At 41.0% G+C, this 24523-nt stretch overlaps 3 protein-coding genes across 3 annotated transcripts in view; 1 reads left to right on the top strand and 2 right to left on the bottom strand.

Annotated features, from left to right (window-relative positions):
• The first annotated feature begins 5991 nt into the window (after positions 1-5991).
• On the top strand, positions 5992-7093 carry LOC136695338 (4-galactosyl-N-acetylglucosaminide 3-alpha-L-fucosyltransferase 9-like). The gene has a single exon (XM_066669372.1). It carries the CDS (start codon positions 5993-5995, stop codon positions 6947-6949), a length of 957 nt encoding a protein of 318 aa, XP_066525469.1. The 5' UTR covers position 5992; the 3' UTR covers positions 6950-7093.
• Positions 7094-11165: 4072 nt separating this feature from the next.
• On the bottom strand, positions 11166-16030 carry gstr (glutathione S-transferase rho). The gene is made up of 6 exons (XM_066668347.1): positions 15762-16030; positions 14016-14081; positions 13485-13590; positions 12427-12545; positions 12214-12302; positions 11166-12088 (listed from the first exon to the last, which is right to left on the bottom strand). Exons 1-6 carry the CDS (start codon positions 15927-15929, stop codon positions 11956-11958), a joined length of 681 nt encoding a protein of 226 aa, XP_066524444.1. The 5' UTR covers positions 15930-16030; the 3' UTR covers positions 11166-11955.
• Positions 16031-19758: 3728 nt separating this feature from the next.
• Positions 19759-24523, bottom strand: part of fhod3a (formin homology 2 domain containing 3a) — a 68501-nt gene continuing 63736 nt past the window's right edge. The window contains exons 28-31 of the mRNA XM_066668030.1: positions 22892-23117; positions 22650-22808; positions 21868-21941; positions 19759-21707 (exon numbers count right to left, since the gene is read on the bottom strand). Of these exons, the coding sequence (XP_066524127.1) occupies positions 21705-21707; positions 21868-21941; positions 22650-22808; positions 22892-23117 (462 nt within the window). The 3' untranslated portion in view covers positions 19759-21704. The remainder of the gene's footprint in view (positions 21708-21867; positions 21942-22649; positions 22809-22891; positions 23118-24523) is intronic.

The following is a 24523-nucleotide window of genomic DNA, read 5'->3' as shown; positions in this document are numbered from 1 at the left end:
TCCACTAACACTTCCTCCACTACAGAGAAAAAAAGACTGACTCAATGCAACGGCACAGAGAAATAATTAAATTAATTCCACGAACCAAACCAACCCCCCTATGTCAGAATCAGATGAGAAAGGCAACACTGACTCTAAAATAAAGGATTCAGTTGCCCCAGTATCACGTGAAATTTTAACAGACGTCCTAGTACCATGTCCAGGCAAAGATATGAAATGGCTACCAATGCCATGAGAGAATGGCCAACAACAAGGAGCTGGAGCTACTACACCATCCCAAACAGTGATTACAAACACGTCTTCCCGCCTGACACTAATAAAAGTCTGCTATTTACATAGACCCTGATCTTCGCACAGTTACTGGGGACAGATATTTATTCACCAGAGCTCATAAGCACTATGAATAAGACAATAAAAGGCAGTCCCCAGCGCCTCGGATGTGCCGCCAAAACAACTACTCCAACCACAGTCATCGACTGAAAACAATAAATGAAAATAAGCCAAGGCAGACGTGACCTGAAAGACATACCGCTAAACCTCACTGGGGTAGAGGATCCCAACCATAACCAGCCTAAAGAAACATCTAACAAACAACACAAAACACGAAACGGTGAACATGCTTTACTATCTCACTACACACTCGCCCACCCACAAAACTTAGCCTAGAATAAAGCAGCAAAACACAGGCCAGGAGAACACCAAAGAGGAAGTAATCTGCAAGCCAGCCATAAATGAACACACTCACACAAAATAGCGATGAGGGTTAGCGATAACCCCAGACATTCTGTTTTTCAATCTACTTCCCCAGAAAAACCTCTGTCCATGCCTCTAGCCAATCATGTTCACCGATTCTGCAAACGCCATGCTACATTCACATTAGCCTTAAGGAATTTAGAATCATTCTGACATGACTAAACAAGCTTGCCGATTCAGAGACCATCTTCAAGAGGGATATAAGAAAAGATTGTTGAGAGTGTACCATGTTTAGTGGTGGCTAAACATGTGGCACAAAACTCATTCCTCAGTCCTGACCCAGCCGCATTGAAGATCCTGAAGAAAAACCTAGGAGCACTTCCAGCGCGAAGAGGACTGGTTATTCCAACCATATTTGTTTTATCATCTTCATCTTTTCCCCTTAATCCATTTTAGGGGAACAGTGGCAACAGGGTGAGCAAAGAAGCCCAGGCATCTCTGGCCACCGCAACTTCCACCAGCTCCTCGTGGGGGATCCCCAGGTGTTCCTGCCCAGCCGTGAGATATAATCCCTCCAATGTGTCCTGGGTCTACCCCGGGGCCTCTTTGCAGTTGGACGTGCCTGGTGTACCTCCAGTGGGAGGTGTCTGGGGGCAACTTCAGATGGCCCAACCTCAGCCGGCTTCTCTCAATGCGAAGCAGCAGTGACTCCTCCCTAATCACTGAGATCCTCACCCGATCACGGAGAGTACGCCCAGCGACCCGTCAGAGAAATCTCATTTCAGTCACTTGTATCCGCGATCTCGTTCTTTCGGTCTTTACCCAGAGCTCATGACCATAGGTGAGAGTGGGGACGTAGACTGACAGTTAAATTAAGAACTTTGTTTTATGGCTCAGCTCTCTCTTCACCACAACGTTCAGGTACAGTGACCGCATTACTGCAGACGCTGCTCTTAGGCAAGGCAAGTTTATTTATAGAGCACCTTTCATACAAAATCAATTCAAAGTGCTTTACAGAAGAAACAGTTAAATTAAAAGCAAGAATAAAAATCATAAAAGTCCATTTAAACAATGAAAACATTGCAATAAAAGGAAATAAATAAAAAGAGTAAAAGAAAACATGATAAAAATGATTAAAACAATTTAATGATGCAATAAAAGAAAATAACTAAAGTTTCGTTACTAAATAAAAGTGCAGAGTATTAACCTACAGTCAAAGTCAATCTCTTTTCCCATCACCCGTGAACAAGACCCAGAGATACTTGAACTCCTTCATTTGGGGTAGGTTCTCAGCCCCTACCTGAAGGGGGCAGACCATTTGTTTTCTGGAGATAACCATGGCTTCAAACTTGGAAGTGCTGAGCTGTATATTGCATTCACACTCGGCTGCAAACCGCTCAAGTGAACGCTGTAGGCGTCCATGCGAAGAAGCCAGAAGAACAACATCATCTGCAAATTTAATTTTCAATGAAAGCCCTCCTGTCCCAGGCTACGCCCCACCACCCTGTCCAGTGACAAGTGCCTGGTGCCCATGGTCAGTGTGGGGTGAGACGGTCCTGAAGGATTCTTCCCTTTCCACACTCCAGTCCAGTATTATCTGAGGTCATCATCCACTCCCAAGTTTTATTGGTTAATAAAAACATCATTGTGTTAAATCAAGTGTGCTGCCAAAAAAAAAAAACCCACAAAAGTGATTCTATATAATATATACATACACCACTCCTTAGCTATTAGAATTAGCTATTTTAAATAATAATTTAATGAATCTAAGACATTTGTACAGAATGGCACATTCACTGCAGCGAGTCCTGCATGAGTCTACTAAAGGCAGGTGAAGCTGGACCAAAGCTAAAAGCTTTTATTTTTGACACCAGCTCCTTCTATGAGTTTTGGGCCATTTGACTTGCTGTAGGTGACTCTCACAGGCTCCTTAAAATGCATTGATTTGTATGGAGCAAATTATAAAACAGTAAAGGTGCCGTATGCAGCCCCAGGGCACTAGGCAAACACACAATACTCACACAAGAATCACACCGTGATTGTATCATTTTGGCATGTGAGGTGCAGTTACAGTGTGTCAAGTTAACATACCTTAACATTCCTGGGTCGATGCTTAGATGACTGAGGGCTTAAACATTTCTTCCAGAAGAAAGACAGAGCTTAGGAAAGCAGATATTTTTTTTTATCTAGGAGACACCGCTTTAGATCACAACCTTTCCTATAATTATCTGGGACTGAAAATCAGTGCTTTGTGAGGCTTTGGTCTGGCAGTGGAGGCACTGAAGGGAAAGGCCTGCAGAGCCCTCTGTTCAATTAAAAACAAATTAATCCAGATTGACATCCCAATTAGAATCTGTCTGAACATCTTCGACAGTGTGATTCTGCTCATTGTGCTCTACGGTAGTGAAGTCTGGGGTCCACTCAGTCATCAGGACAACACTGGATGGGACAAGCATCCCACTGAAGGCTGAACTCGGTCGATTCCCATTGATTATCAACATTGAAAAAAGATCCTCAAACTTTGGACGCATCTCTAATCAAGTCCCACAACCAGCCTGCAGTCTCAGACCCTCGATCCCAAGAGATGAACCCTGAAAAGAATCCCCCCTGTTGGCTGGTCCAGAGACTAATCAACCCTACATTAACCCTTACCCTCTCAAGCTCTCTGACCAGCACTGCTTCTTCAAAACCAATCAGACTCAACCAAGTTATTAAACACAGTGAAACCACTCACCTGCAACACTGGAAATAAAAAACAAACAAACAAACAAACACAAACTGAACTGCTTCCTGACCCAAAACCCACAGCACACACCAGCCCAGTATCTCCTCACTGTCCATGATACAACACAGAGACACATCCTGACCAATTTCAGACCACACCCTGGCCATAGAAAGAGGCAGATACAGAGAGTCCTGGGGCCCCAGAGAGGACAGAGTGTGTGGTCACTGTGAGACAGGGGAGGTAGAGACAGAGCTGATATGTCCAAAATATAGAAGTCTAAGGAATATATATTTTGATCAGTTTGAGAAACACAGTGAGAATTTCTGATGCTGGGAGAGGGTCAGTCAGCGTCCACTGCAGCCAGATACATGCAGTGGTTCAGTGAGTGAACACATCTACACTCTCAGTGTTGATTATTCTGTACTGTTGTATATATAAATGTGATCAATCTAATCACAGATTATAAACGTCTTATTTTATACAAAATTACAATTTGTAATTCTTATTATTACAATTATGTACCATGTTGTGATTTGTTTATGTGCTATAAAATACAAGTAATTTGTATAATACAAGTAAATTGTATCTATTGACAGTAATGTCAAAGACAGAGAGACAGAGTCAGAGGGTCAGTTCAGATTCAGATCTCTGTCCCTGAGCATGGCTCATGTGCAGCTGCTCCAGTGTCACATTTTATTTCTGCTCGTGTGTTTTTGTAGACATAAAATACATTGTGTCTACATATTTATTTAATGTCCACTCAACACACAGAGCCGTCTATTTTTATAGGAGTTTAGAGGAGAGAGAGATACACTTAGAAATCTGATCTAACTCTACAGCAAATAATAACTGTGGAAGATAAAATCAAGCAAATAAAAAAGTTTAGTTTATTTAAAAAGTAAACATTTGACAGTTGATATGTGAGAGGGTGTGAGAGTAAAAACACAGGTCTGAATGGATTATGTTCACAGTTTGTAATGAATCGAGGCTAGTTCCTGGTCCAGGGCATTAATCACCACCATTAACAAACACTTCCATAAACTTTAAACAGACCTAAGTAAATACCTCCTGAACGGCTGTTGAACCCACTCCTCCTCTCTTTAAACTGCTAGAAAAATCACATATAAACCAGTTCTGGGGACTGGGTGAGTGCCAATGTGTCTCTTTCACTCGGTCTCACTCTTCAGGGACTAATCGTCCATGACCCTGTGTTCACTTCTGGAAAATAAGGACATTGCTCAAAAACTGGAATTGATTTGTAAAAAACTAAAGGATCATTTAATAAGGTGAGTTTCACTTTTTATCAAATACTTTTTATGTTTAATTGAATATTATATTAAGTCATTTATTAATATCTCAAAATAAGAGCTTATTTCTTTAAAAACAGATTTAACATAAAATTTTCTCAAAATATGTAGCTCAGAGTAGTGTCTGACGTTCAATTTTAATTGGAGAACTTATGCTCTTGAATATTGAATAAATATATAAAATGTAGAAACTTCAAGACTTTGAGAAACCACACGGAAGTAATGAGTACAGAATTAATTTTATTTCTCAAATAAATGTAATTAAATATTCACTTAAATATATTTTTAAATGCTCAGTTTTTAAAATTCACTAATAATATGTTCTTATATTGCAGAAAATACACTGACATAGTAATTTATTTTCATTCTTAATTTGCAGTTAATACAATGCCATTTTAAATTATTGTTTCAATATAACAATTTATATTACAATTTAAGATCAGAATAATGCATTTTATTTTCTTAAAACACCTATTTATTTTTCAACATTTTAGTATAAATTTGAAAGGATTTCCAAAAATATTTTAGAAATTGTTAATAGGACACGCTTCACATATTTGCAGGCTATTCTGGAACTGAGAAAACATCCCTGTGCTGATAAAAGCAAAATAATAAGGCCATGCCCACTTTTTAAAAAATGTCTATATCTCAAACACTAACAAAGGTACAAACCTGAGAAGTGGTGCACAATGACATTATTTACTGAACACATTGAGATAATCTGAAGTGGTCAGTGAGGAGTGCCAGGGCTCCACTGAACAACTCAGAATTTCTGTTTTTCCAGTAAATAATACCATTGAAGTAAGCAAAATGTTACATATTTTTTAGGTCAATGATTCCTGACATTTAAAAAGTGGGGATAATCAATTTTGTCCAGAAAAAGTCTTTTATGAGAAACGTTTGAAAGGTAAGGAGTCATAATGTTTAAACTGTTTAGGTAAAATGTAAACATGTTTTAAAAATAAAAAGAAATAGATCACATTTCAGTTCTTTATTCCTTTGAAAATGGTTTAATTATTTCAAGATTTCAAAATTGCATTTTTTGTTCCCCTCAGTAATCAGGAAGAAAAAAACGAAGATGTCCAGATCTTGTTTGGGTCCTCTTCAGCAAGTTCCCCTTGTTGTTGTCTTGTTGTTTTTTGGAGGAATTTTCTACGTTTACTTTGGTACAAACCTGGAGTGGACAATGTGCCATGGCGAATCACCAGAAACAACAGCTGAAGGTCTTTTCAGAGACCAAACACAAACCTCTAATGACTTGGGGGAAATGAGGATAGAGGAAAATGTGGAATATGTAGAAAACATAAAAAACAAAACCAAGGAAGTGGATACAGTGGTACTGATCTGGGATTGGCCATTCGGACACAAGTTTAAACTGAGGTCTTGTAGCTTGATGTATAACATTAAAGGCTGTCGGTTAACGACCAACAGAAGCCAGTACACTAATGCTGACGCCGTCATGTTCCACCACAGAGAAATACGCCAACGTTTGGTGGACTTGCTAAAAATGTGGCGACCACCAAAGCAGAAATGGGTATGGATGAACATGGAGTCTCCCGCCAACTCGCTGAGGCTGTCCGGTCCTGACAGCATTTTCAATTTAACTGCGAACTACCGCAGAGATGCGGACGTTTGGGTTCCGTACGGCTCAATCGTAGAAATGTCCCTTGACAAGAAACCTTTCAAAATGCAGACGAAGGACAAACTGGTCTGCTGGATCGTCAACAACTGGGACGACAGCTTCCTGAGGGTGAAGTATTTCAACCAACTAGAGAAACACATCCAAATCGAGACCTACGGTGGACATTTTGGGCGGTCTCTCAGCTACCAGGACTATTTCAAAACGTTGTCCAGCTGCAAGTTCTACCTCTCCTTCGAGAACTCTGTCTTCAGAGACTACGTCACTGAGAAACTCTTCAACCCTTTAATATCTGGAACTGTCCCTGTGGTTCTAGGTCCTCCCAGAGAGAACTACGAGCAGTTTATCCCCAAAGACTCCTTCATCCATGTAGACGACTTCAAATCCCCTCAGGAACTGGCAGAACACCTCAAAGCTCTGGACCAGAACCAGGAGAGGTATGAGAGCTTTTTCTCCTGGAGGAAGGACTTTGTAGCTAAGCGTTCTGACTTTGGTCTCGAGCATGCTTGTCGAATCTGTGATCATATAAGACATCACAAGGAGTACAGAGTGTTTACAAACATCAATAAATGGTATTGGGGGTAGTTCTAACTCTAAGTTATAGAGTTATATAATCAACAGAGTCTGGGCTCAGTGAAGAATGATCTACGTTGTGATTTTCACTGATCATTGTCTGCCTTTGGTTTGTCTGACTCGGCTCGACTAGGACCTGTTCCATTGTCTTCAATAAAAGTTAATTGGTTCTGTGGTGGACTTGCACTTTTTTTTTTTCCATTTTTGAGAACTCAGAACTCATCACACTTCATCATTTCATCACTCTTACCCCTTTAAGGACAAGTGTGCAGTAATACAAGGAGAAACTAGTTTTCAAAAAATGTTAAAATGACATGACTTCTGTGGGGAGATGTAGGCAGACATCAGTGTGTATCTGGGGAAGAGTCATATGTTTGTAAATTGCATGCAAGTTTCTTCTGACTGTTTGCTTAATTCAGTGTTTACTTGGTTCTCCAATCTAGAACCGTTGTAACAAGATTAAAACCACACATTACACTTTATAAGTGAAAAACAAACTATTGTGTTTTACTTTTTCAGTGGAACTGATTTTAAGGTAAATACTGAGATCATGCCCACTTTTCAGTTCTAATCTAAATCTGGTGACATTTAAACACACATACATTACTCACAGACAATACTAAGACTCTTAAAAATGTTTCATTCATACCTATAGCTCTCGGGAGCTGGGCTCATGTAGATTCCACCCTCCCATCAAAACATGGCAAACCTGAGAAGAGTAACTGAGGAACAGCACAAATAATACCAAAACAACAAGTAACTGCAAGGACTAAATAAAATATGAGCAAATATGGAGATATTCTCTTTATAAACCTATTTAAATATTAATAACAATCTTCTCCATTTCAAAAATGTATTTCTCCTGTATTGATTTTGCTTTTTGGTTCTCAACAGTTATGGCTTTGATGCCATTAAATAATCCATTAAATATTATATTTCCAAAATCAGTCAAAGCCTTAAATTTTATATACAAACCGTATTTCAAAAAAGTTGGGACACTAAACAAACTGTGAATAAAATGAATGCAATGATGTGGAGGTGCCAACATCTCATTTTATTCAGAATAAAGTACAAATCACAGATCAAAAGTTTAAACTGAGAGAATGTATCATTTTAAGGGAAAAATATGTTGTTTCAAAATTTCATGGCGTCAACAAATCCCAAAAAAGTTGGGACAAGGCCATTTTTTACCACTGTGTGGCATCCCCCCTTCTTCTTACAACACTCAACAGACGTCTGGGGACAGAGGAGACCAGCTTCTCAAGCTTAGAAATAGGAATGCTCTCCCATTCATGTCTAATACAGGCCTCTAACTGTTCAATTGTCTTGGGCCTTCTTTGTCGCACCTTCCTCTTTATGATGCTCCAAATGTTCTCTATAGGTGAAAGATCTGGACTGCAGGCTGCCATTTCAGTCCCCGGATCCTTCTCCTACGTAGCCATGATGTTGTGATTGCTGCAGAATGTGGTCTGGCATTATCTTGTTGAAAAATGCAGGGTCTTCCCTGAAAGAGATGACGTCTAAATGGGAGCATATGTTGTTCTAGAACCTGAACATAGTTCTCTGCATTAATGGTGCCTCTCCAGACATGCACGCTGCCCATGCCACAAGCACTCATGCAACCCCATACCATCAGTGATGCAGGCTTCTGAACGGAGCGTTGATAACAACTTGGGTTATCCTTGTCCTCTTTGGTCTGGATGACATGGCGTCCCAGTGTTCCATAAAGAACTTCAAATCGTGACTCACAGACTGACCACAGAGCAGTCTTCCGTTTAAGGGCCCGGAGATCACGAGCATCCAGTAGAGTTTTATGGCCTTGACCCTTACGCACAGCAATTGTTCCAATCTTTTGATGATGTTATGCACGGTTAATGATGATAACTTAAAAAGTCTTTGCTATTTTACGCTGGGTAACACCATTCTGGTATCGCTACACTATCTTTCTGCGCAACAATGGTGGAATTGGTGATCCTCTTACCATCTTGGCTTCAGAGAGACTCTGACACTCTGAGAAGCTCTTTTTATACCCAATCATGTTGTCAATTGACCTAATTAGTGTTAATTGGTCTTCCAGCTGTTCGTTATATGCTCAATTTCCTTTTTCCAGCCACTTATTGCCACTTGTCCCAACTTTTTTGGGATTTGTTGACACTGTGAAAATTTGAATCAACATATTGATCCTTTAAAATGTTACATTTACTCAGATTAAACTTTTGATCTGTCATATATGTTCTATTACGAATAAAATATTGACATTTGCCATCTCCACATCATTGCATTCAGTTTTTATTCACAATTTGTTCCCCAAGTTTTTTGCAATCCGGTTTGTATACAATATATAAAAAATACACAGAGTAAACATTAACATGAATGTATTCTTTGTTTTTCAAAAATTTCAAAAGAAAGACAAAATGCAAAGCTCTTAAACAGCTATATTTGGAAGTTTTTTAATTAGCTTTAAATTCATTTTATTGAACTTTATTGGATTTGACAGAAATAGAATGATTCATTTTTTAAAATAAATAAAAAAAACTAAATAAATTAGCAAAGGAAAAAACCCTGAAAGTCAGCTTCTCATAAAAGTCTTTGAAATGTTGATATACTTTTTATTTTTAAATGACCCTCACAATTAATTCCTACTGTACCTTTATGTACCTTTTTTGTTTTGGTTCTGTGTCAGTTCTCTCTATCTAGTGTTGGTTCTACCAAGGTTCTGGGTCCAGTCTGCCTTGATTTATCCTGAGTTCTGTCACTGTTGGGTATGGATTCAATGTTGGTTCTGCATTAATTCTGTGTTGATTCTATTTTTGTTTCTCTGTTTTTCGTGTGTGCGTTCTACCTTGGTTCTCTGTTACGTCTAACAGTCGTCTTTTCAATGTCTGTGTTTGGACGTCTTTTTAACTTTCATTTTCAACCTTAAGAGAACGTTGATTAGACGGCAGTCATTACATTATTTCAACGTTGAATCAAAGGCTAAATGTTTACTGGGTTGTCCCAGCAGTTTTTAACCTAGGTACATTCAGAATAAAATGTATTCACCATTCTAACTGTAACATTCATTCATTCATTATCTGTAACCCTTATCCAATTCAGGGTCGCGGTGGGTCCAGAGCCTACCTGGAATCATTGGGCGCAAGGCAGGAATACACCCTGGAGGGGGCGCCAGTCCTTCACAGGGCAACACACACTCACACATTCACACCTACGGACACTTTTGAGTCACCAATCCACCGTATTTTTGGACTGTGGGAGGAAACTGGAGCACCCAGAGGAAACCCACGCGGACACGGGGAGAACACAACAAGGGAGAACACAATCTCCTCACAGACAGTCACTCGGAGCGGGGAATCGAATCCACAACCTCCAGGTCCCTGGAGCTGTGTGACTGCGACACTACCTGCTGCTCTAGCAGAGTACTGACCACGTTACTATCACGGCTCTAACTGTAACAGTTCACTTAAATTCTTATTTTCTATAATGTGTATTTTAACAGTGAGAGATGGAATATGTAAAAAAAAAAATCCAGAAAATTACACTGTATAAAATGTGTACATGTATTTGCATTTTTTGCAGAGAGAAATAAGTATTTGATCCTAGATATTTCAATCTGACATCAGTTTGAAATGTTTTGTTATTTTTTTCTCAGATCAAGTAAAACCAGTCCTCGGCTGATCGTCCTGTTTGGAAATGTTTTTTTTTAAATTTTGTTTACCTAGTTATCTGATCTAAAACCAGTCTGACGGGATTAAAAAGACAGGAAGTTTTTTTAAAAAAGTAATTATTGAGACTACACCCACGTTTAAATTCCAGTCTAAAATAGTGGTGACTGCTGTAAATACAGACATTATTCACTGAGTTTAATAAACTTCAAAATCATACCAAACTCCAAATACAAGACTTTCATTTTCCAGCGTCAGGCAAGACATTCATTTTAAAGTAAAATAAATAAACTATATTTGTGACAACTTCTGAAATCTGGTGCATTTTCTGTTGAAGGCTGAAAATACTGAGTGAATTTTACATTGTTATTAAAGTGACATTTGGTTTAAACTGATTAAGTATTTAAAGTTATTTACCTGATTTTTGAACAGTAAAAATACCTAACAATTCTCTTACATTAGCATTGTTTTTTCCACCTAATCTTAATATTTACAAGAGTATTTCAAATGATAAATGTTTGACAGGTTTATAAACAGACAGAAACACTGCAGGCCTGAGGTATTGGTAGAAATCTTTATTATTATTTGATCAGTGTTTAACATTAATCAGTATCTGATTGTAACAAACACACAAACAGCTGACATTACACACAGATTAGAGGCAAAGTGTAAAGATATTTAAGAGCACTGAGATCAGGTTAATCACAGAATAAACATATTTAAGTGCATTCATAAGTAAATAAAAGACAAGTTCTAATTAAGGCTCATTTATCAGCTTCCAAAAATAGTTTTACTTTAATTAGATATGACTGCATCTGACAGAAAGTGAGATATATATATATTTATTTATTTATTGACAAAAACATTGAAAAACTAAGCTCCTAATAAAAGGCTCATTTGAAAATGTCAGTGTTAATATTATTTAATTTTTAAATGAATAGTGTGATCAGTTATTACTCTGTGTAAAGGACAAAAACATGTGAAAAAGCCCAATATCTGTTTTAGTTTTGATCATTTGAAACAAAATTAAACAACAAAACCACTGCAGAAGCTGAGATCCTGAGCTGTGTTCTACTGCACTGATCGGGGTTCTCCGGGGAACGGACCTTTCAGGAGAGCTGGGTTTACACTCTGACCACAGGCCCGCCCCCTTACACACGTCCTGTCAGTCTCCAGTCTGTCTTTGTTCTAACTCGGCTCTGGGCTCGTTCTACCTCGGGTCTTGTGTCTGTTCTGCATCCATTCTAACTTGGTTCTAAATCAGTTCTATGTCAGTTCTACTCTGGTTCTAAGTCAGTTCATTGTGAGTTCAGTGTCAGTTCTGCCTCGGTTCTGTCTGGGTTCTTCCCGTGTTCTTCACAAGTCTTTGAGCGTGTCCTGGGGCTGAGGGTTCTCCAGCCAGTGTGGAGGCCACGTAGCTTTAACACTCGGACGCTCCTTCACCATCTCGTAATACTCCATCATCCTCGGGTACCGCTCCCTGTTCAGACTGATTACAAACATTTACACTTCTTCGACTTCTTACTTACTTTCATTATTTTTCTCATGTTTTTTCTTGTATTTTTTTAAAACTAAGAATATCTTGTAATTACTATATTTTACTCAAACACTCACCCAAACCGAGGAAGGAATGCGATGTACGGGAAACACACCACATCAGCCAGAGAGAAACTCTTGCCAGCAATATACGACCCTACATCCATCTACAGAGAGAGAGAGAGAGAGAGGGTTAAACTGGTTTTAAACCTGGTTACACACTCACTGGAGCATTATCTGATTCATTCAAAGACAACAAAATGTGAAAGGCCTTTAAACCACTGTGCGCACCTTCTCCAGGTAACTCTCCCACAGTTTGAGTTCAGCAGACAGCGCCTCCATGTGTCTCTTCCGTGCCGAGTCATGTCTCTCGTCCTCAGGAACAAACCACTCGTAAAACAGAGACTCATCTACAACACAAATCAAATCAATCCATCAGTAATCAATATTTACTTAAACCCCAAATCTATTATTGTTATTATCATCATCATCAGAATCTGAACCAGAGTTAACATCAGAACCTGAACCAGAGTCAAAATAAACCTCCGAATCTGAACCAGAGTCAAAATAAACCTCCGAATCTGAACCAGAGTCAAAATAAACCTCAGAATCTGAACCAGAGTCAAAATAAACCTCAGAATCTGAACCAGAGTCAAAATCAACCTCCGATTCTGAACCAGAGTCAAAATCAACCTCCGATTCTGAACCAGAGTCAAAATCAACCTCAGAATCTGAACCAGAGTCAAAATAAACCTCAGAATCTGAACCAGAGTCAAAATAAACCTCTGAATCTGAACCAGAGTCAAAATAAACCTCCGATTCTGAACCAGAGTCAAAATCAACCTCCGAATCTGAACCAGAGTCAAATTAAACCTCCGAATCTGAACCAGTCAACCTCCGAATCTGAACCAGAGTCAACCTCCGAATCTGAACCAGAGTCAACCTCCGAATCTGAACCAGAGTCAACCTCCGAATCTGAACCAGAGTCAACCTCCGAATCTGAACCAGAGTCAAAATCAACCTCCGATTCTGAACCAGAGTCAAAATCAACCTCAGAATCAGAACCAGAGTCAAAATCAACCTCCGATTCTGAACCAGAGTCAAAATCAACCTCCGATTCTGAACCAGAGTCAAAATCAACCTCCGATTCTGAACCAGAGTGTACGTCAGAATGTGAATTATTCCCAGTCAACAGGAGAATCAGTGTCAATGTGAATCAGAGAGAAGTGACTGAGTGCTGTACTAAGGGTAGGCTGCTGCTATCAGAGTGCTCTGGGTACACTGGGACACAGATGAGTGTAAGTGTAAGTGTGTGTGTGTGTGTGTGTGTGTGTGTGTGTGTTTCTTACACATCTTCTGCTGCAGTGTTCCACACTCAAAGGTTTTCTGCAGAACCAAGGCCTGCTCTTTTATGTTGTCAGGAATCAGCTGAGTCCCCTGAGACTTAAAACAATTCTACACACACACACAGACACACAGACACACACACACACACACACACACATTTATTGGTCCACAGGACACTGTCGGCTGGATGTTTTTGGTCGGTGGACTATTCTCCGTCCAGCAGTGACACTGAGGGGTTTAAAAACTCCAGCAGCACTGCTGTGTCTGATCCACTCTACACCAGCACAACACACACTAACACACCACCACCACGTCAGTGTCACTGCAGCGCTGAGAATGATCCACCACCACATCACACCTGCTCTGTGGGGGTCCTGAGCGCTGAAGAACAGGGGAAGAGAGGGGTATTAAAAGTATGCAGAGTAACAGCTGGACTACAGTGTGCAAGTGTGGAACTACAGAGTGACCGGAGTGGAGAGAGTGGAGCTGAGAGAATGGACAGTGTGTGTGAGTGTCTGACTATAAACCCTCACCTCCAGGTACATGCAGGCAGCGATGGACTCATTCACCACCACATCTCCGTGTTTAAACGTGGGCAGCTGGAACACAAAGGGTTAACATTAGCTACAAAGAAATAATGAACAAAAACCCCACCCACAAATTTTGCTCCATTCATTACTGCAGCTCTACACACTGGAGAAGGACACTAACGGCATTATTCCACTGCATGTTCCATACTGGTCTTTTCTCCTCCACCAGGTGAATCAGGTCCTGGTTCTGGAAGCGGGTTCTTGTTTAGTGTCTGCTCTCTCGTGGTTCAGAGCGAGTCGAGTAGGGACTAAACCGTGGCGTGTAAACCTTGCAGAGCGCTGATCGTCCAGAGAGAGTCGTCACTCTACGCCACGCAACGCAGACGACCAGCACCAACTCTCCATCTGTAAAATCTCCAGCTGCAGCAGAGATCAGGTTTGTTTTTATCCGACTCACGACGGCAGCTCGTAAAATGACGCCGTGGTCTTTTGAAGAGGTTCAAACGCTCCTTGGATCGGTGGCCGACGAAAGAATCCAGCGAGAGCTGGACGCTGCAACAAGGAAGGAACAAACTCTACTGATCTGTCTGAACTGATGACGGAGCTGTGTTCAGTCCCAAACAACAACAACACGCCAATACACCATGAGTAAACACCGCTTAACGTTACCACCGCCGTTGTTGTGGTTTCCAAAGCCCACTGTTCCCCTTAGACACGGGGTTACGGATGGCTGTGGCATCGCTGGGGACTGACCTAGTGATCTCCTGATAATAGATAAAGTCAACTCTCAAGACTGTCACTCCGCTGGGGGCTTGTTAGCCTCACACTAATGAGACCCCAAGGTGTGGGGAGGTGATGTCAGGAGCAGATCACCCCTTTAATCCCACCTCCACCCTGCCACAGAAACACACCTGGCTCAGACCTGGAACTCCTTATATGGGCATCAACACCAGACCCCCACCGCCCCACCGACTAAACAGATGAATCCTGCTGCGTGACGTGTGCACAGCCTTCAAAAGACTAAGTGAAATCTGCAACAGCTGACAGAATATTTATTTATTAATAGTACTAATAACTACTGATATTTTTAATAATTATATACATTTCTGCCCCCCCTCCCCCAAGGCAGAGCTGAATATATCACTGACCATAATTTTTATTATTTCTTATTATATTTATTACGTATTATTATTTAGTAGAAGTAGCAGCAATAATACTTTTATTCACATTATTATAATTATATATGTGTTATTAGTAGTAGTTTAATTCACTTCATTAATCATATTTGTGTTTTATTATTATTGTTTTATCACTAATTGTCTTAAAAAGTCAGAAAATCTGCATCTGAGAAGAGTGCTATTATTTATTAATTATATTAAAACTAAATTATTAATTTGTGCCCTAAAATTAAATTAACTATTAAAAATTACAATTATTACTATTATTATTATTATTATTATTATTATTATTATTCTATTATTAGTGCTATTTTTGTATTATTGCTATTTTTATTATCTTTATGTTTTTATTATTTTATTTATTATGTTTTTATTTCCACTGCTTCTAAAATGTTAAGAGACCTCGGGGTCAGATCAGGAAGTCCTTATATGGTCATGACCCCCACACTCTCCTGGTAATGAACCCACACTAAAGTAAAGCCCCAGTCTCTTTATGATTAAGGTTCTTCATGTTATAGAGTGGTTCATTGTTATTATTATTCTGATTAGTGGTGATTAATTCGGGGTTTACCTGTCCTCTGGGGTTGAGCTCCAGCACCTCCTGGCCCTTGTGCTCCTTCTTTTCGAAGGAGAGCAGTTTGTGTTTGTAACCCTGCAGCTGCTTCTCCTCCAGGGCGATCATCACCCTCCAGCAGGGGGGCGACCCGGAGCCCCACAGCAGAAGCATGTCCGAGCTCATCCTGACAAACAAACAAACAAACAGTAAACAATTAACAACTTCGGACCGCACAAAGACAAACACGGGTCTGCGGCGGACTCCTGGCAACGTTCGCGTTATATAACACCCACACGGAGCATGCGCAGTGCGCTCTGAGTCCACAGCGGCCACTGCTGGAGGATCCGCCGAACAGCACACCAACACCGCAGGGGTCTGTGTCACTGACAGAGCCTATCGTCCCCACGGAAAGGCTCGGAGCAGCGGCACATGATCCTTAAAGGTCCTCAGGAACATGGGCTAAAACAGGCGAACAAAAATACGTTCTCACAATGTTCCCCTAACGTTCCATTCTGGTTGTGGGAACATTGCACTGGAATGTTCCTTGAAACGTTCTCAGAACGTTTTTCTTAACATTCTAGGAACGTTGCCTTAGATTGTTCTTAGAACACTTCCATAATGTTGTATTTTGGTTGTTGGGGACATCGCTTTGGAATGTTCCCTCAACAATAATCTGTCCAGGTTTTGCTTAATATTGAATTTACAAACATTCCCAGAATATGAGCTCAACCTCATCAGCACAGACTATTTAACGTTCTGGGAACGTTTTCTGAGAACATGTGGGAGTATGTGCAATATAAAAACATTCTCTTAACATTCTGTTATCGGAAACATGGGTGGAAACATTGCTTTGGATGTGTTCCCTGAAAGTGAAAAAAGTTCATATTTCTTTCCAGATGTTTCCAGAGCATCTTTCCCCTGAATCTTTCCTCAGCATTATTTAAACTGACAGTTTAAGGTTCTTTGAAGGTTTGTAGTTCCAGTTTTCCTGTTCTTTCTTATTCACTCATTGCAGGTTAGTTGAATGTATGCACTATAACATGTTTTGTACACTCTGGGTGAGGTTTTGATGTTTTTTTTTTTTTGCTCGTTGTGTCAGCAGTGCAGTGTGAAAATTTGAGATTTTTAAAAATGATGGTTCTTTTAACATTCCGTAAATGTTTATCAGTATGTAGTTGTTAATCAAACATTCCCAATTTTTTTAAAAAATAAAAAAATCTTTCTCCAAATACTTTACGATGGTGGTCTAATTCAATATAATGTAAAAGTAAATGTAAATGTAAACGGTGCAGCAGCAGGTAGAGTCTCTGTCACAGCTCCAGGGTTCTTTCACCTGGAATGTTTCAGACTAACATTTGGAGAACTTTTATCAAGGTCAAGTAAAGTTTATGGAACATTCCGTTGATGTCACTGTAAGAGAGTCTGCTTCTAACATTAGGAGAACCTTTACATAACGTTAGCCAAAGTTGTGGGAATGTTCCCTGTTAGCTGAGACAGCTGTGAGGATCTGACAGCATTCATCCTCTGACTCTACATCTACAAGGTGGACCAACGAGGGAGGAGTGTCTCACAGAGTGGACAGAGAGTGGACACAGGGTTTAAAAACTCCAGCAGCACTGCTGTGTCTGATCCACTCTACACCAGCACAACACACACTAACACACCACCACCACGTCAGTGTCACTGCAGCGCTGAGAATGATCCACCACCACATCACACCTGCTCTGTGGGGGTCCTGAGCACTGACGAACAGGGGGAGAGAGGGGTAACAAAGTATGTAGAGCAACTTACCCAATCCTGTGTGGTCAGTGGAGCTGAGAGAGTGTACAGTGAGTTGTAGGTGATATATATATATACTCTCTTGTGTTTGTTTTTATTACACTGTTTTACTCTTGCACTCGTCTGTCTTTGAGCGGCAGGTAGATGTTAACGGTATGTTATTGCCTTGTACTTAACGACAATAAAGTTTAATCTATCTCTATCTCTATCTCTCTGTCTATGCATGAATCAGTCTCCACTGTGGCCTGAGTGGTTAATCATTAACCACTACAGTGTCCTTTAAACAAGAGGGCAGTGACTTTTATCTTGAAGTGCTATATCACTATGAGAAATGTGTTTCTATTTATGACCCTACTTTATTCTTCCTGCTACAGAAGTCTGTACTCTTCCGGGTTCTGAGTTCACAGAAGATATCATAACATTGCTGTGAGGAGTTGATGGCATCCAGCCCAAACAAAACCTCCAATTCCAACTCACGACAAAGGTATTAAGCATGACATGGTGCCCCATCTCTGCGGAGAACACAGTTCCACTGCACCACAGCTCAGAGTTTAGGGGGTTTATACCCCTCTGAGAGATCCTTAGCACCAGTCATGGTGGGTTTAGCCTCATGTGCAGCTGCTCCAGAGTGTCACGTTATTGCACAGTGCTCAGGAGGAATGGGTCAGTCCAGTCTGCCCAGACAAGAGAGACCAGCTAACTTTAGCTCGTGCTAACTGTCTTTGGTCATTTTCTTTGTTTACTGGTAGAAAGTAGCTGTATGTTCACATTCTAATTAACTCTGTGTGATCAAGCTAAAGTGTTTTGCTAACTAGCTAGCAAACCTTTTAGCTTGAGCTTTAGTAGGTTCCATCATTTTTAACTTTTTCTCATAGATGACAGATAACTGTAGTTAGCGGTCTTTGCTAGCGCCATCAAATGTTTTGCTAGCTATTTAAACACTTTTTAGCATGTGTTAGTTATTTTCAGTCACTTTATAACATTTAGTAAATCAGGGGTAGGTTAGCATGCTAGCCAGCCTTTTATTTCTACCAATTAGCCTGCTAACAATTTGCTTAGATATAAATATTCTTGTCTGTACCCAGTGTGCGCTGCTGCCCATTTGGATGTGAGTCTCATGCATGTACACCTACTTCTTCTGTCATAACTGTAAACACACACAGCCCATTAAATCAGTACAGTGTGTGTGTCCCACTGTAATGATCTCATTTTGTCTTCAAAACAGAAGAATTACTTCAGCTTATCTCCACGGATATCATCAGCTGTGAATAAACACACCCTCAGGTTGTTCAAAACTTTGATGTACTGACAGGAAAGGCTAACGTGTATGTGTGTGTGTGTGTGTGTGTATGTGTGTGTGTGTGTGTGTGTGTTAAATGGGAAAATAAAGCCCTTCTTTGCCACAGTGAGCTACATTCGATAGGGCAGCCACAGTCCTGATCACTAACACTGCAGTCCCACAGGACAGTTTCACTGCTCATAGGTTGTTCTGTAGTGACCCAGGAGATTTGGCGATTCTCCTAAAATTCCTTAGGAGACATCAAGAATGAGACAAAGTTGCGACATGAGAGAGTAGGGCCTGTTTCTCCTGGCAAACGGAGCACAGTTTGTAACTTTACTGAGAACTCCAGATGAGACGTGAGATCACTGAGGGTCCTCTCAGGAGATACATTGATGCAGCTTGAGACTCCTGCTAAATTCTGCTTTGGTTTTCCATAATATTCCATTGGTTTCTTGGAGAAAGCGCAAACACATCGGGGAGACCACTTTTTTTTCTTTCTCATTTCTGGGGTAACATTCTGAGGTGGAAATAAACACCAAGGTAATCACTGATTAACCCGTCGCTCTTTTACAGTAACAATGACTCAGCATCTAACAGTGCCCCTCGTAACTATGACTCAGCAGCTTTTAATTTTGAATATGGATTTTTGATTTGTCACCTCTGAAGTATAACTCAGTATCTCAGAACCACGACTTAGCATCTTAAATGATCTGAAAATGACTAAAGTCACAATGAGATCCTAATATCGTCATCATTATTTGATCTTTTTCTTTTATTATGGGATGTTATTTTATCATTATAACTTCCTATCACCATTCAATCAGTTAGTTATTAATCATTTTTAGGTATTTTCTCTGTGTAGTTCTGGTTGTGTTGTTTGTAAATAAAAGAGTCTCTCAATGCTCTGATCCAGAAAAAATGTTTTATTGCAGAAAACGTGAGTTTGGATACTTTAACTTCCCAGAATGCAACACTGCAAACTATACAGCTTCAGGCGTCCAGAATCATACACAAACCGTCCAAAACATAACAACCGCCACACCTCTGAAGAATTCCTGGATCTGTCAGTAAAAGTAAACTAAAATACACTGAATTAAACCAAACTGAATTAAACTAATGTGAATTAAACTAAAGTGAATTAAACTAAAGTGAATTAAACTAATGTGAATTAAACTTGGTGGCTACTAAGGCAAGAGAGTGACCTCACCTCAATCTGTCCGAATAAAAACATCCATAAAACCACGCTTTTGTTCCAAAACTAATTCTAACTCTAAGCCTTCCCTGCAGTTCCTTCAGAAAATAACAAAATAACAGCTGTTTCTCAGGCGCTACTTTTAACTGAAACTATATTCCTCTGTTCTTACTCTCTCTGTTTATACACTATTCTACAAACAAACACATGAACAAATAAACATCCACTGCACAAGGTTTGTACAATAACACTTTTACCATTTTGTAACATTTTTCAAAGGAGAAATTCACATTCCATAAAATGATAATAAATCTGTAATAATTAGAATAATTTGATTTATTAAATGTATAAACCTCAATATTCTTCACAAATATATGAATTTTAAATGTATTTTTCCTCATAAATATCCCACAAACTGAACGGCAATAAGGTGCATAGGACTTTAGTCCTCCACAGTGATCAGAATACAGAATAAAAGTCCCTATTTCTTCAGGTCAGTGATTGTTTCTTTAATAAATTACATCATAAACATCAATAAATCCAGGTTTTAGAAGAAAAACAGGTGTGAAAAGTTGTTTCTGTGTTGAATACAGGAGGATTCTATTGTATTAATGTGAACAGAGAGATTTTAATTCATTAAAGGCACGAGTTAAACCTCAAATACCCCACTAACAAACACTTAAATAAACACAGTGAGAGCGCCCCCCCGAGGAACTGAGGAGCACTGCTTCTGCTGCTTTGAAAATATATTACCATTTAATAAAATAATAAAAAGAAATATTTAAAACAAACGACTTCCTTTTTAACGTGTTGTTTATAACAATGAGAGCGTGTCAATCGTAAATAAACAACTAAATCCTGACAGTTAATAAAATGGCAGAGGGTTTTTAAAGCGTCAGAGAAAAGTGCCTGTCGACTCCTGCAGTGTTTGAGTAAATAATCACTTTAATTTCTAACAAATGAAACCTGAGCCCTGGTGATACAGAGGAGGCAGAAACAGAGAACACTGTTCCACTGTTCCACTGCTCCACTGCTCCATAGGCGTCCGACTCCTCCGGCGACGCTGGTGACCTCAGGCTCATGTGCAGCTGCTCCAGAGCGTCCCAGTCCACTGCGCTGTGATGTAGACGGTTAGATTCTGTGCTTTACAGGTTCTCACTAGTGTGAATGGGATTGATTCTAAAGCTTGTCCCACCTAGCAACTGTTGCTATGCGAAAGCCCATTTGTGGGCGGAGCCTAGATTAATGTGTATTCAAATGAGATTTTGTTAAAAATTAAACAATAATTTGTTTAAACCTTGTATCTCTGCGTTCTTTTCATTTAATGACAGTAAATATTAAAGGTGCAGTCAGTCATTTTCTCGTTCTGGAGCAGCCTTTACACTGACCCCTAGTGGCCTGGGAGTATCAGAGACTCCGTGCTAACCCTGGGGTGGGGGTCTGCTCTGTGGAGCTCAAAAGACAGAGCAGTCTTCGTCTCCTGAGAGCTACAGCTCAAAGAAAACCCCACAGAAATAATAAATAATCACTTCCTTAAACAACCTTCAATACATCTGGGTGGACACTGATGACTGATGGCACCTTTAAACCTCCTTCAACGCCTGACCCTCCACAGCTGGACTTCAGAGACTCGTTATTCTTTGTGTTTCTTCTCCTTTTTCGTTTTTCTTTGATCCTGAGATGTTTGATTCCTTTTCATCTTCATTTACTAAAACAACAACAAAAAAAACAATAAAAACAAACAGAAAAAACAGTGAAATCCATCACACACACACACACACACACACACACTCACACACACACACACACACTCACACACACACAGTACAGCTCTGTACAGGAGGAGGAGCACTCCACACAAACCTCACCTGTGTCTCAGAGATCTCCAGACCCAGAGCCTGAGCCTCTTCTGGAGTTAAACCATTATTTAGAGTCCTTCTCACTGAGAGAGAGTACAGAGGTAGAATGTATTACAATACTATATTACAATAAATATGCATCCATTTCAACAAGGAAATGTATCTCTCTCTCTCTCTCTCTCTCTTTCAGTCTCTCTCTGTCTCTCTCTCTCTCTCTCTTTCAGTCTCTCTCTGTCTCTCTCTCTCTCTCTCTCTCTCTCTCTCTCTCTGTCTCTCTCTCTCTCTTTCAGTCTCTCTCTGTCTCTCTCTCTCTCTCTCTCTCTCTCTCTTTCAGTCTCTCTCTGTCTCTCTCTCTGTCTTTTTCTGTGTATGTCTCTCTCGCTATTTCTCTCTTTCAGTCTCTCTCTGTCTCTCTCTCGCTCCCTCTCTCTCTTTCTCTCTCTCTCTCTCTGTCTCTTTCAGTCTCTCTCTGTCTCTCTCTCTCTCTGTCTTTCAGTCTCTCTCTGTCTCTCTCTCTCTCTGTCTCTTTTTCTGTGTCTGTCTCTCTCGCTATCTCTCTCTTTCAGTCTCTCTCTGTCTCTCTCTCTCGCTCCCTCTCTCTCTCTCTGTCTCTCACACTCTCACTCTATTTCTCTCTCTCTCACACTCTCTTTCTCTCTCACTCTCTTTCCCTCTCTCTCTCTCTCTTTCCCTCTCTCTCTCTCTCTCTCACTCTTTCTCTCTCACTCTCTTTCCCTCTCTCTCTCTCTCTGATGTAACAGACTGTGGTTGTTGTGTGTAGTAACTCATACGTGATTTGCGGTTGGCGCGAGAGCGTCTGCGTTCCCGTGGCTGCGCTCGTTCTCGTGGACTCTGAGTGGCCGATCGTACGATTCTCTCCATGATGTCATCAGCCGCATCGTCGGTGGCACCCGGGTTCTCCTCGTTAGCCGCCGCCCACGCAGTGCGACCTGCAGGAGACAGACACATGGACACGGGCGTGAATTCTGTGACTGTCTGTACATAGCTGTGAGGTTCTGATTGAGGTCCTCACCTCTGCTGGGCCGAGCTCGTGTCCGTGTGCGTAACCCTGGCAACACGGTGCTGTGCTCGGTGCTGCCGCTCTGCTGGCCGACCCTCAGCACTGCCTTCATCTGCTCGTGCTCTGCTGCGTCTTCAGCGTGACTCAGACCCTGCGTTTCCTCACGTCCACCAGCAGGGGCGCCACCGCCTCCAACACTCACACTGCTAACACTGTTATTACCAGCTGTCTGAGAGGTCTACAAACACACACACACACACACACACACAATGCATACAATTAGACAAACTCTAATTGTTGAAGCCAATGTTTCAGACCAAAGGTTAAAGTAGTAAATAAATACAACAAACTAAAATAAAAAAATAAAATAAAATAAAGAAGAAATAAAATCAATCCTTACATAAATGAAATGAACATGAAACAAAGTATCATACACATACAACATATAACTACAGGTGTGAGTGACTGAGTGAGTGTGCAACTGTCCACAGGTGTGAGTGTGTGAGTGACTGAGTGAGTGTGCAACTGTCCACAGGTGTGAGTGTGTGAGTGACTGGGCGAGTGTGTGAAACTGTCCACAGGTGTGAGTGTGTGAGTGACTGGGTGAGTGTGTGAAACTGTCCACAGGTGTGAGTGTGTGAGTGACTGGGCGAGTGTGTGAAACTGTCCACAGGTGTGAGTGTGTGAGTGACTGGGTGAGTGTGTGAAACTGACCACAGGTGTGAGTGTCTGAGTGACTTGGTGAGTGTGTGAGTGACTGGGCGAGTGTGTGAGTGACTGGGTGAGTGTGTGACACTGTCCACAGGTGTGAGTGTGTGAAACTGACCACAGGTGTGAGTGTGTGAGTGACTGGGCGAGTGTGTGAAACTGTCCACAGGTGTGAGTGTGTGAGTGACTGGGTGAGTGTGTGAAACTGTCCACAGGTGTGAGTGTGTGAGTGACTGGGCGAGTGTGTGAAACTGTCCACAGGTGTGAGTGTGTGAGTGACTGGGTGAGTGTGTGAAACTGACCACAGGTGTGAGTGTCTGAGTGACTTGGTGAGTGTGTGAGTAACTGGGTGAGTGTGTGAGTGACTGGGTGAGTGTGTGACACTGTCCACAGGTGTGAGTGTGTGAAACTGACCACAGGTGTGAGTGTGTGAGTGACTGGGTGAGTGTGTGAAACTGACCACAGGTGTGAGTGTGTGAGTGACTTGGTGAGTGTGTGAGTGACTGGGTGAGTGTGTGAGTGACTGGGTGAGTGTGTGACACTGTCCACAGGTGTGAGTGTGTGAGTGACTGGGTGAGTGTGTGAGGAACTGGGTGAGTGTGTGAGTAAGTGTGTGAGACTGTCCATAGGTGTGAGTGTGAGAGTGACTGGGTGAGTGAGTGAAAGAGACTGGGTGAGTGTGTGAGACTGTCCACAGGTGTGAGTGACTAAGTGAATGTGTGAAACTGTCCACAGGTGTGAGTGTGTGAGTGACTGCGTGAGTGTGTGAAACTGTCCACAGGTGTGAGTGTGTGAGTGACCGGGTGAGTGTGTGAAACTGTCCACAGGTGTGAGTGTGTGAGTGACTGGGTGAGTGTGTGAAACCGTCCACAGGTGTGAGTGTGTGAGTGACTGGGTGAATGTGTGAAACTGTCCACAGGTGTGAGTGTGTGAGTG

The sequence above is a fragment of the Hoplias malabaricus genome, chromosome 4 (genome assembly GCF_029633855.1).
Source record: "Hoplias malabaricus isolate fHopMal1 chromosome 4, fHopMal1.hap1, whole genome shotgun sequence".
Lineage (NCBI taxonomy): Eukaryota > Metazoa > Chordata > Actinopteri > Characiformes > Erythrinidae > Hoplias > Hoplias malabaricus.
Note: the sequence above shows the minus strand (reverse complement) of the source record. Positions and strands in the feature narration are given on the sequence as shown.

What these genes read in the sequence shown, in the direction of transcription:
- LOC136695338 (XM_066669372.1), top strand. Translation starts at nt 5,993, where the DNA reads ATGAGGATAGAGGAAAATGTGGAATATGTAGAAAACATAAAAAACAAA.
- gstr (XM_066668347.1), bottom strand. Translation starts at nt 15,929, where the DNA reads ATGAGCTCGGACATGCTTCTGCTGTGGGGCTCCGGGTCGCCCCCCTGC. An exon ending in AGCTCAACCCCAGAGGACAG is followed by an intron (nt 14,082 to 15,761) that starts GTAAACCCCGAA and finishes TTTGTGTTCCAG; the next exon opens with CTGCCCACGTTTAAACACGG. An exon ending in GGGAGAGTTACCTGGAGAAG is followed by an intron (nt 12,303 to 12,426) that starts GTGCGCACAGTG and finishes CTCTCTCTGTAG; the next exon opens with ATGGATGTAGGGTCGTATAT.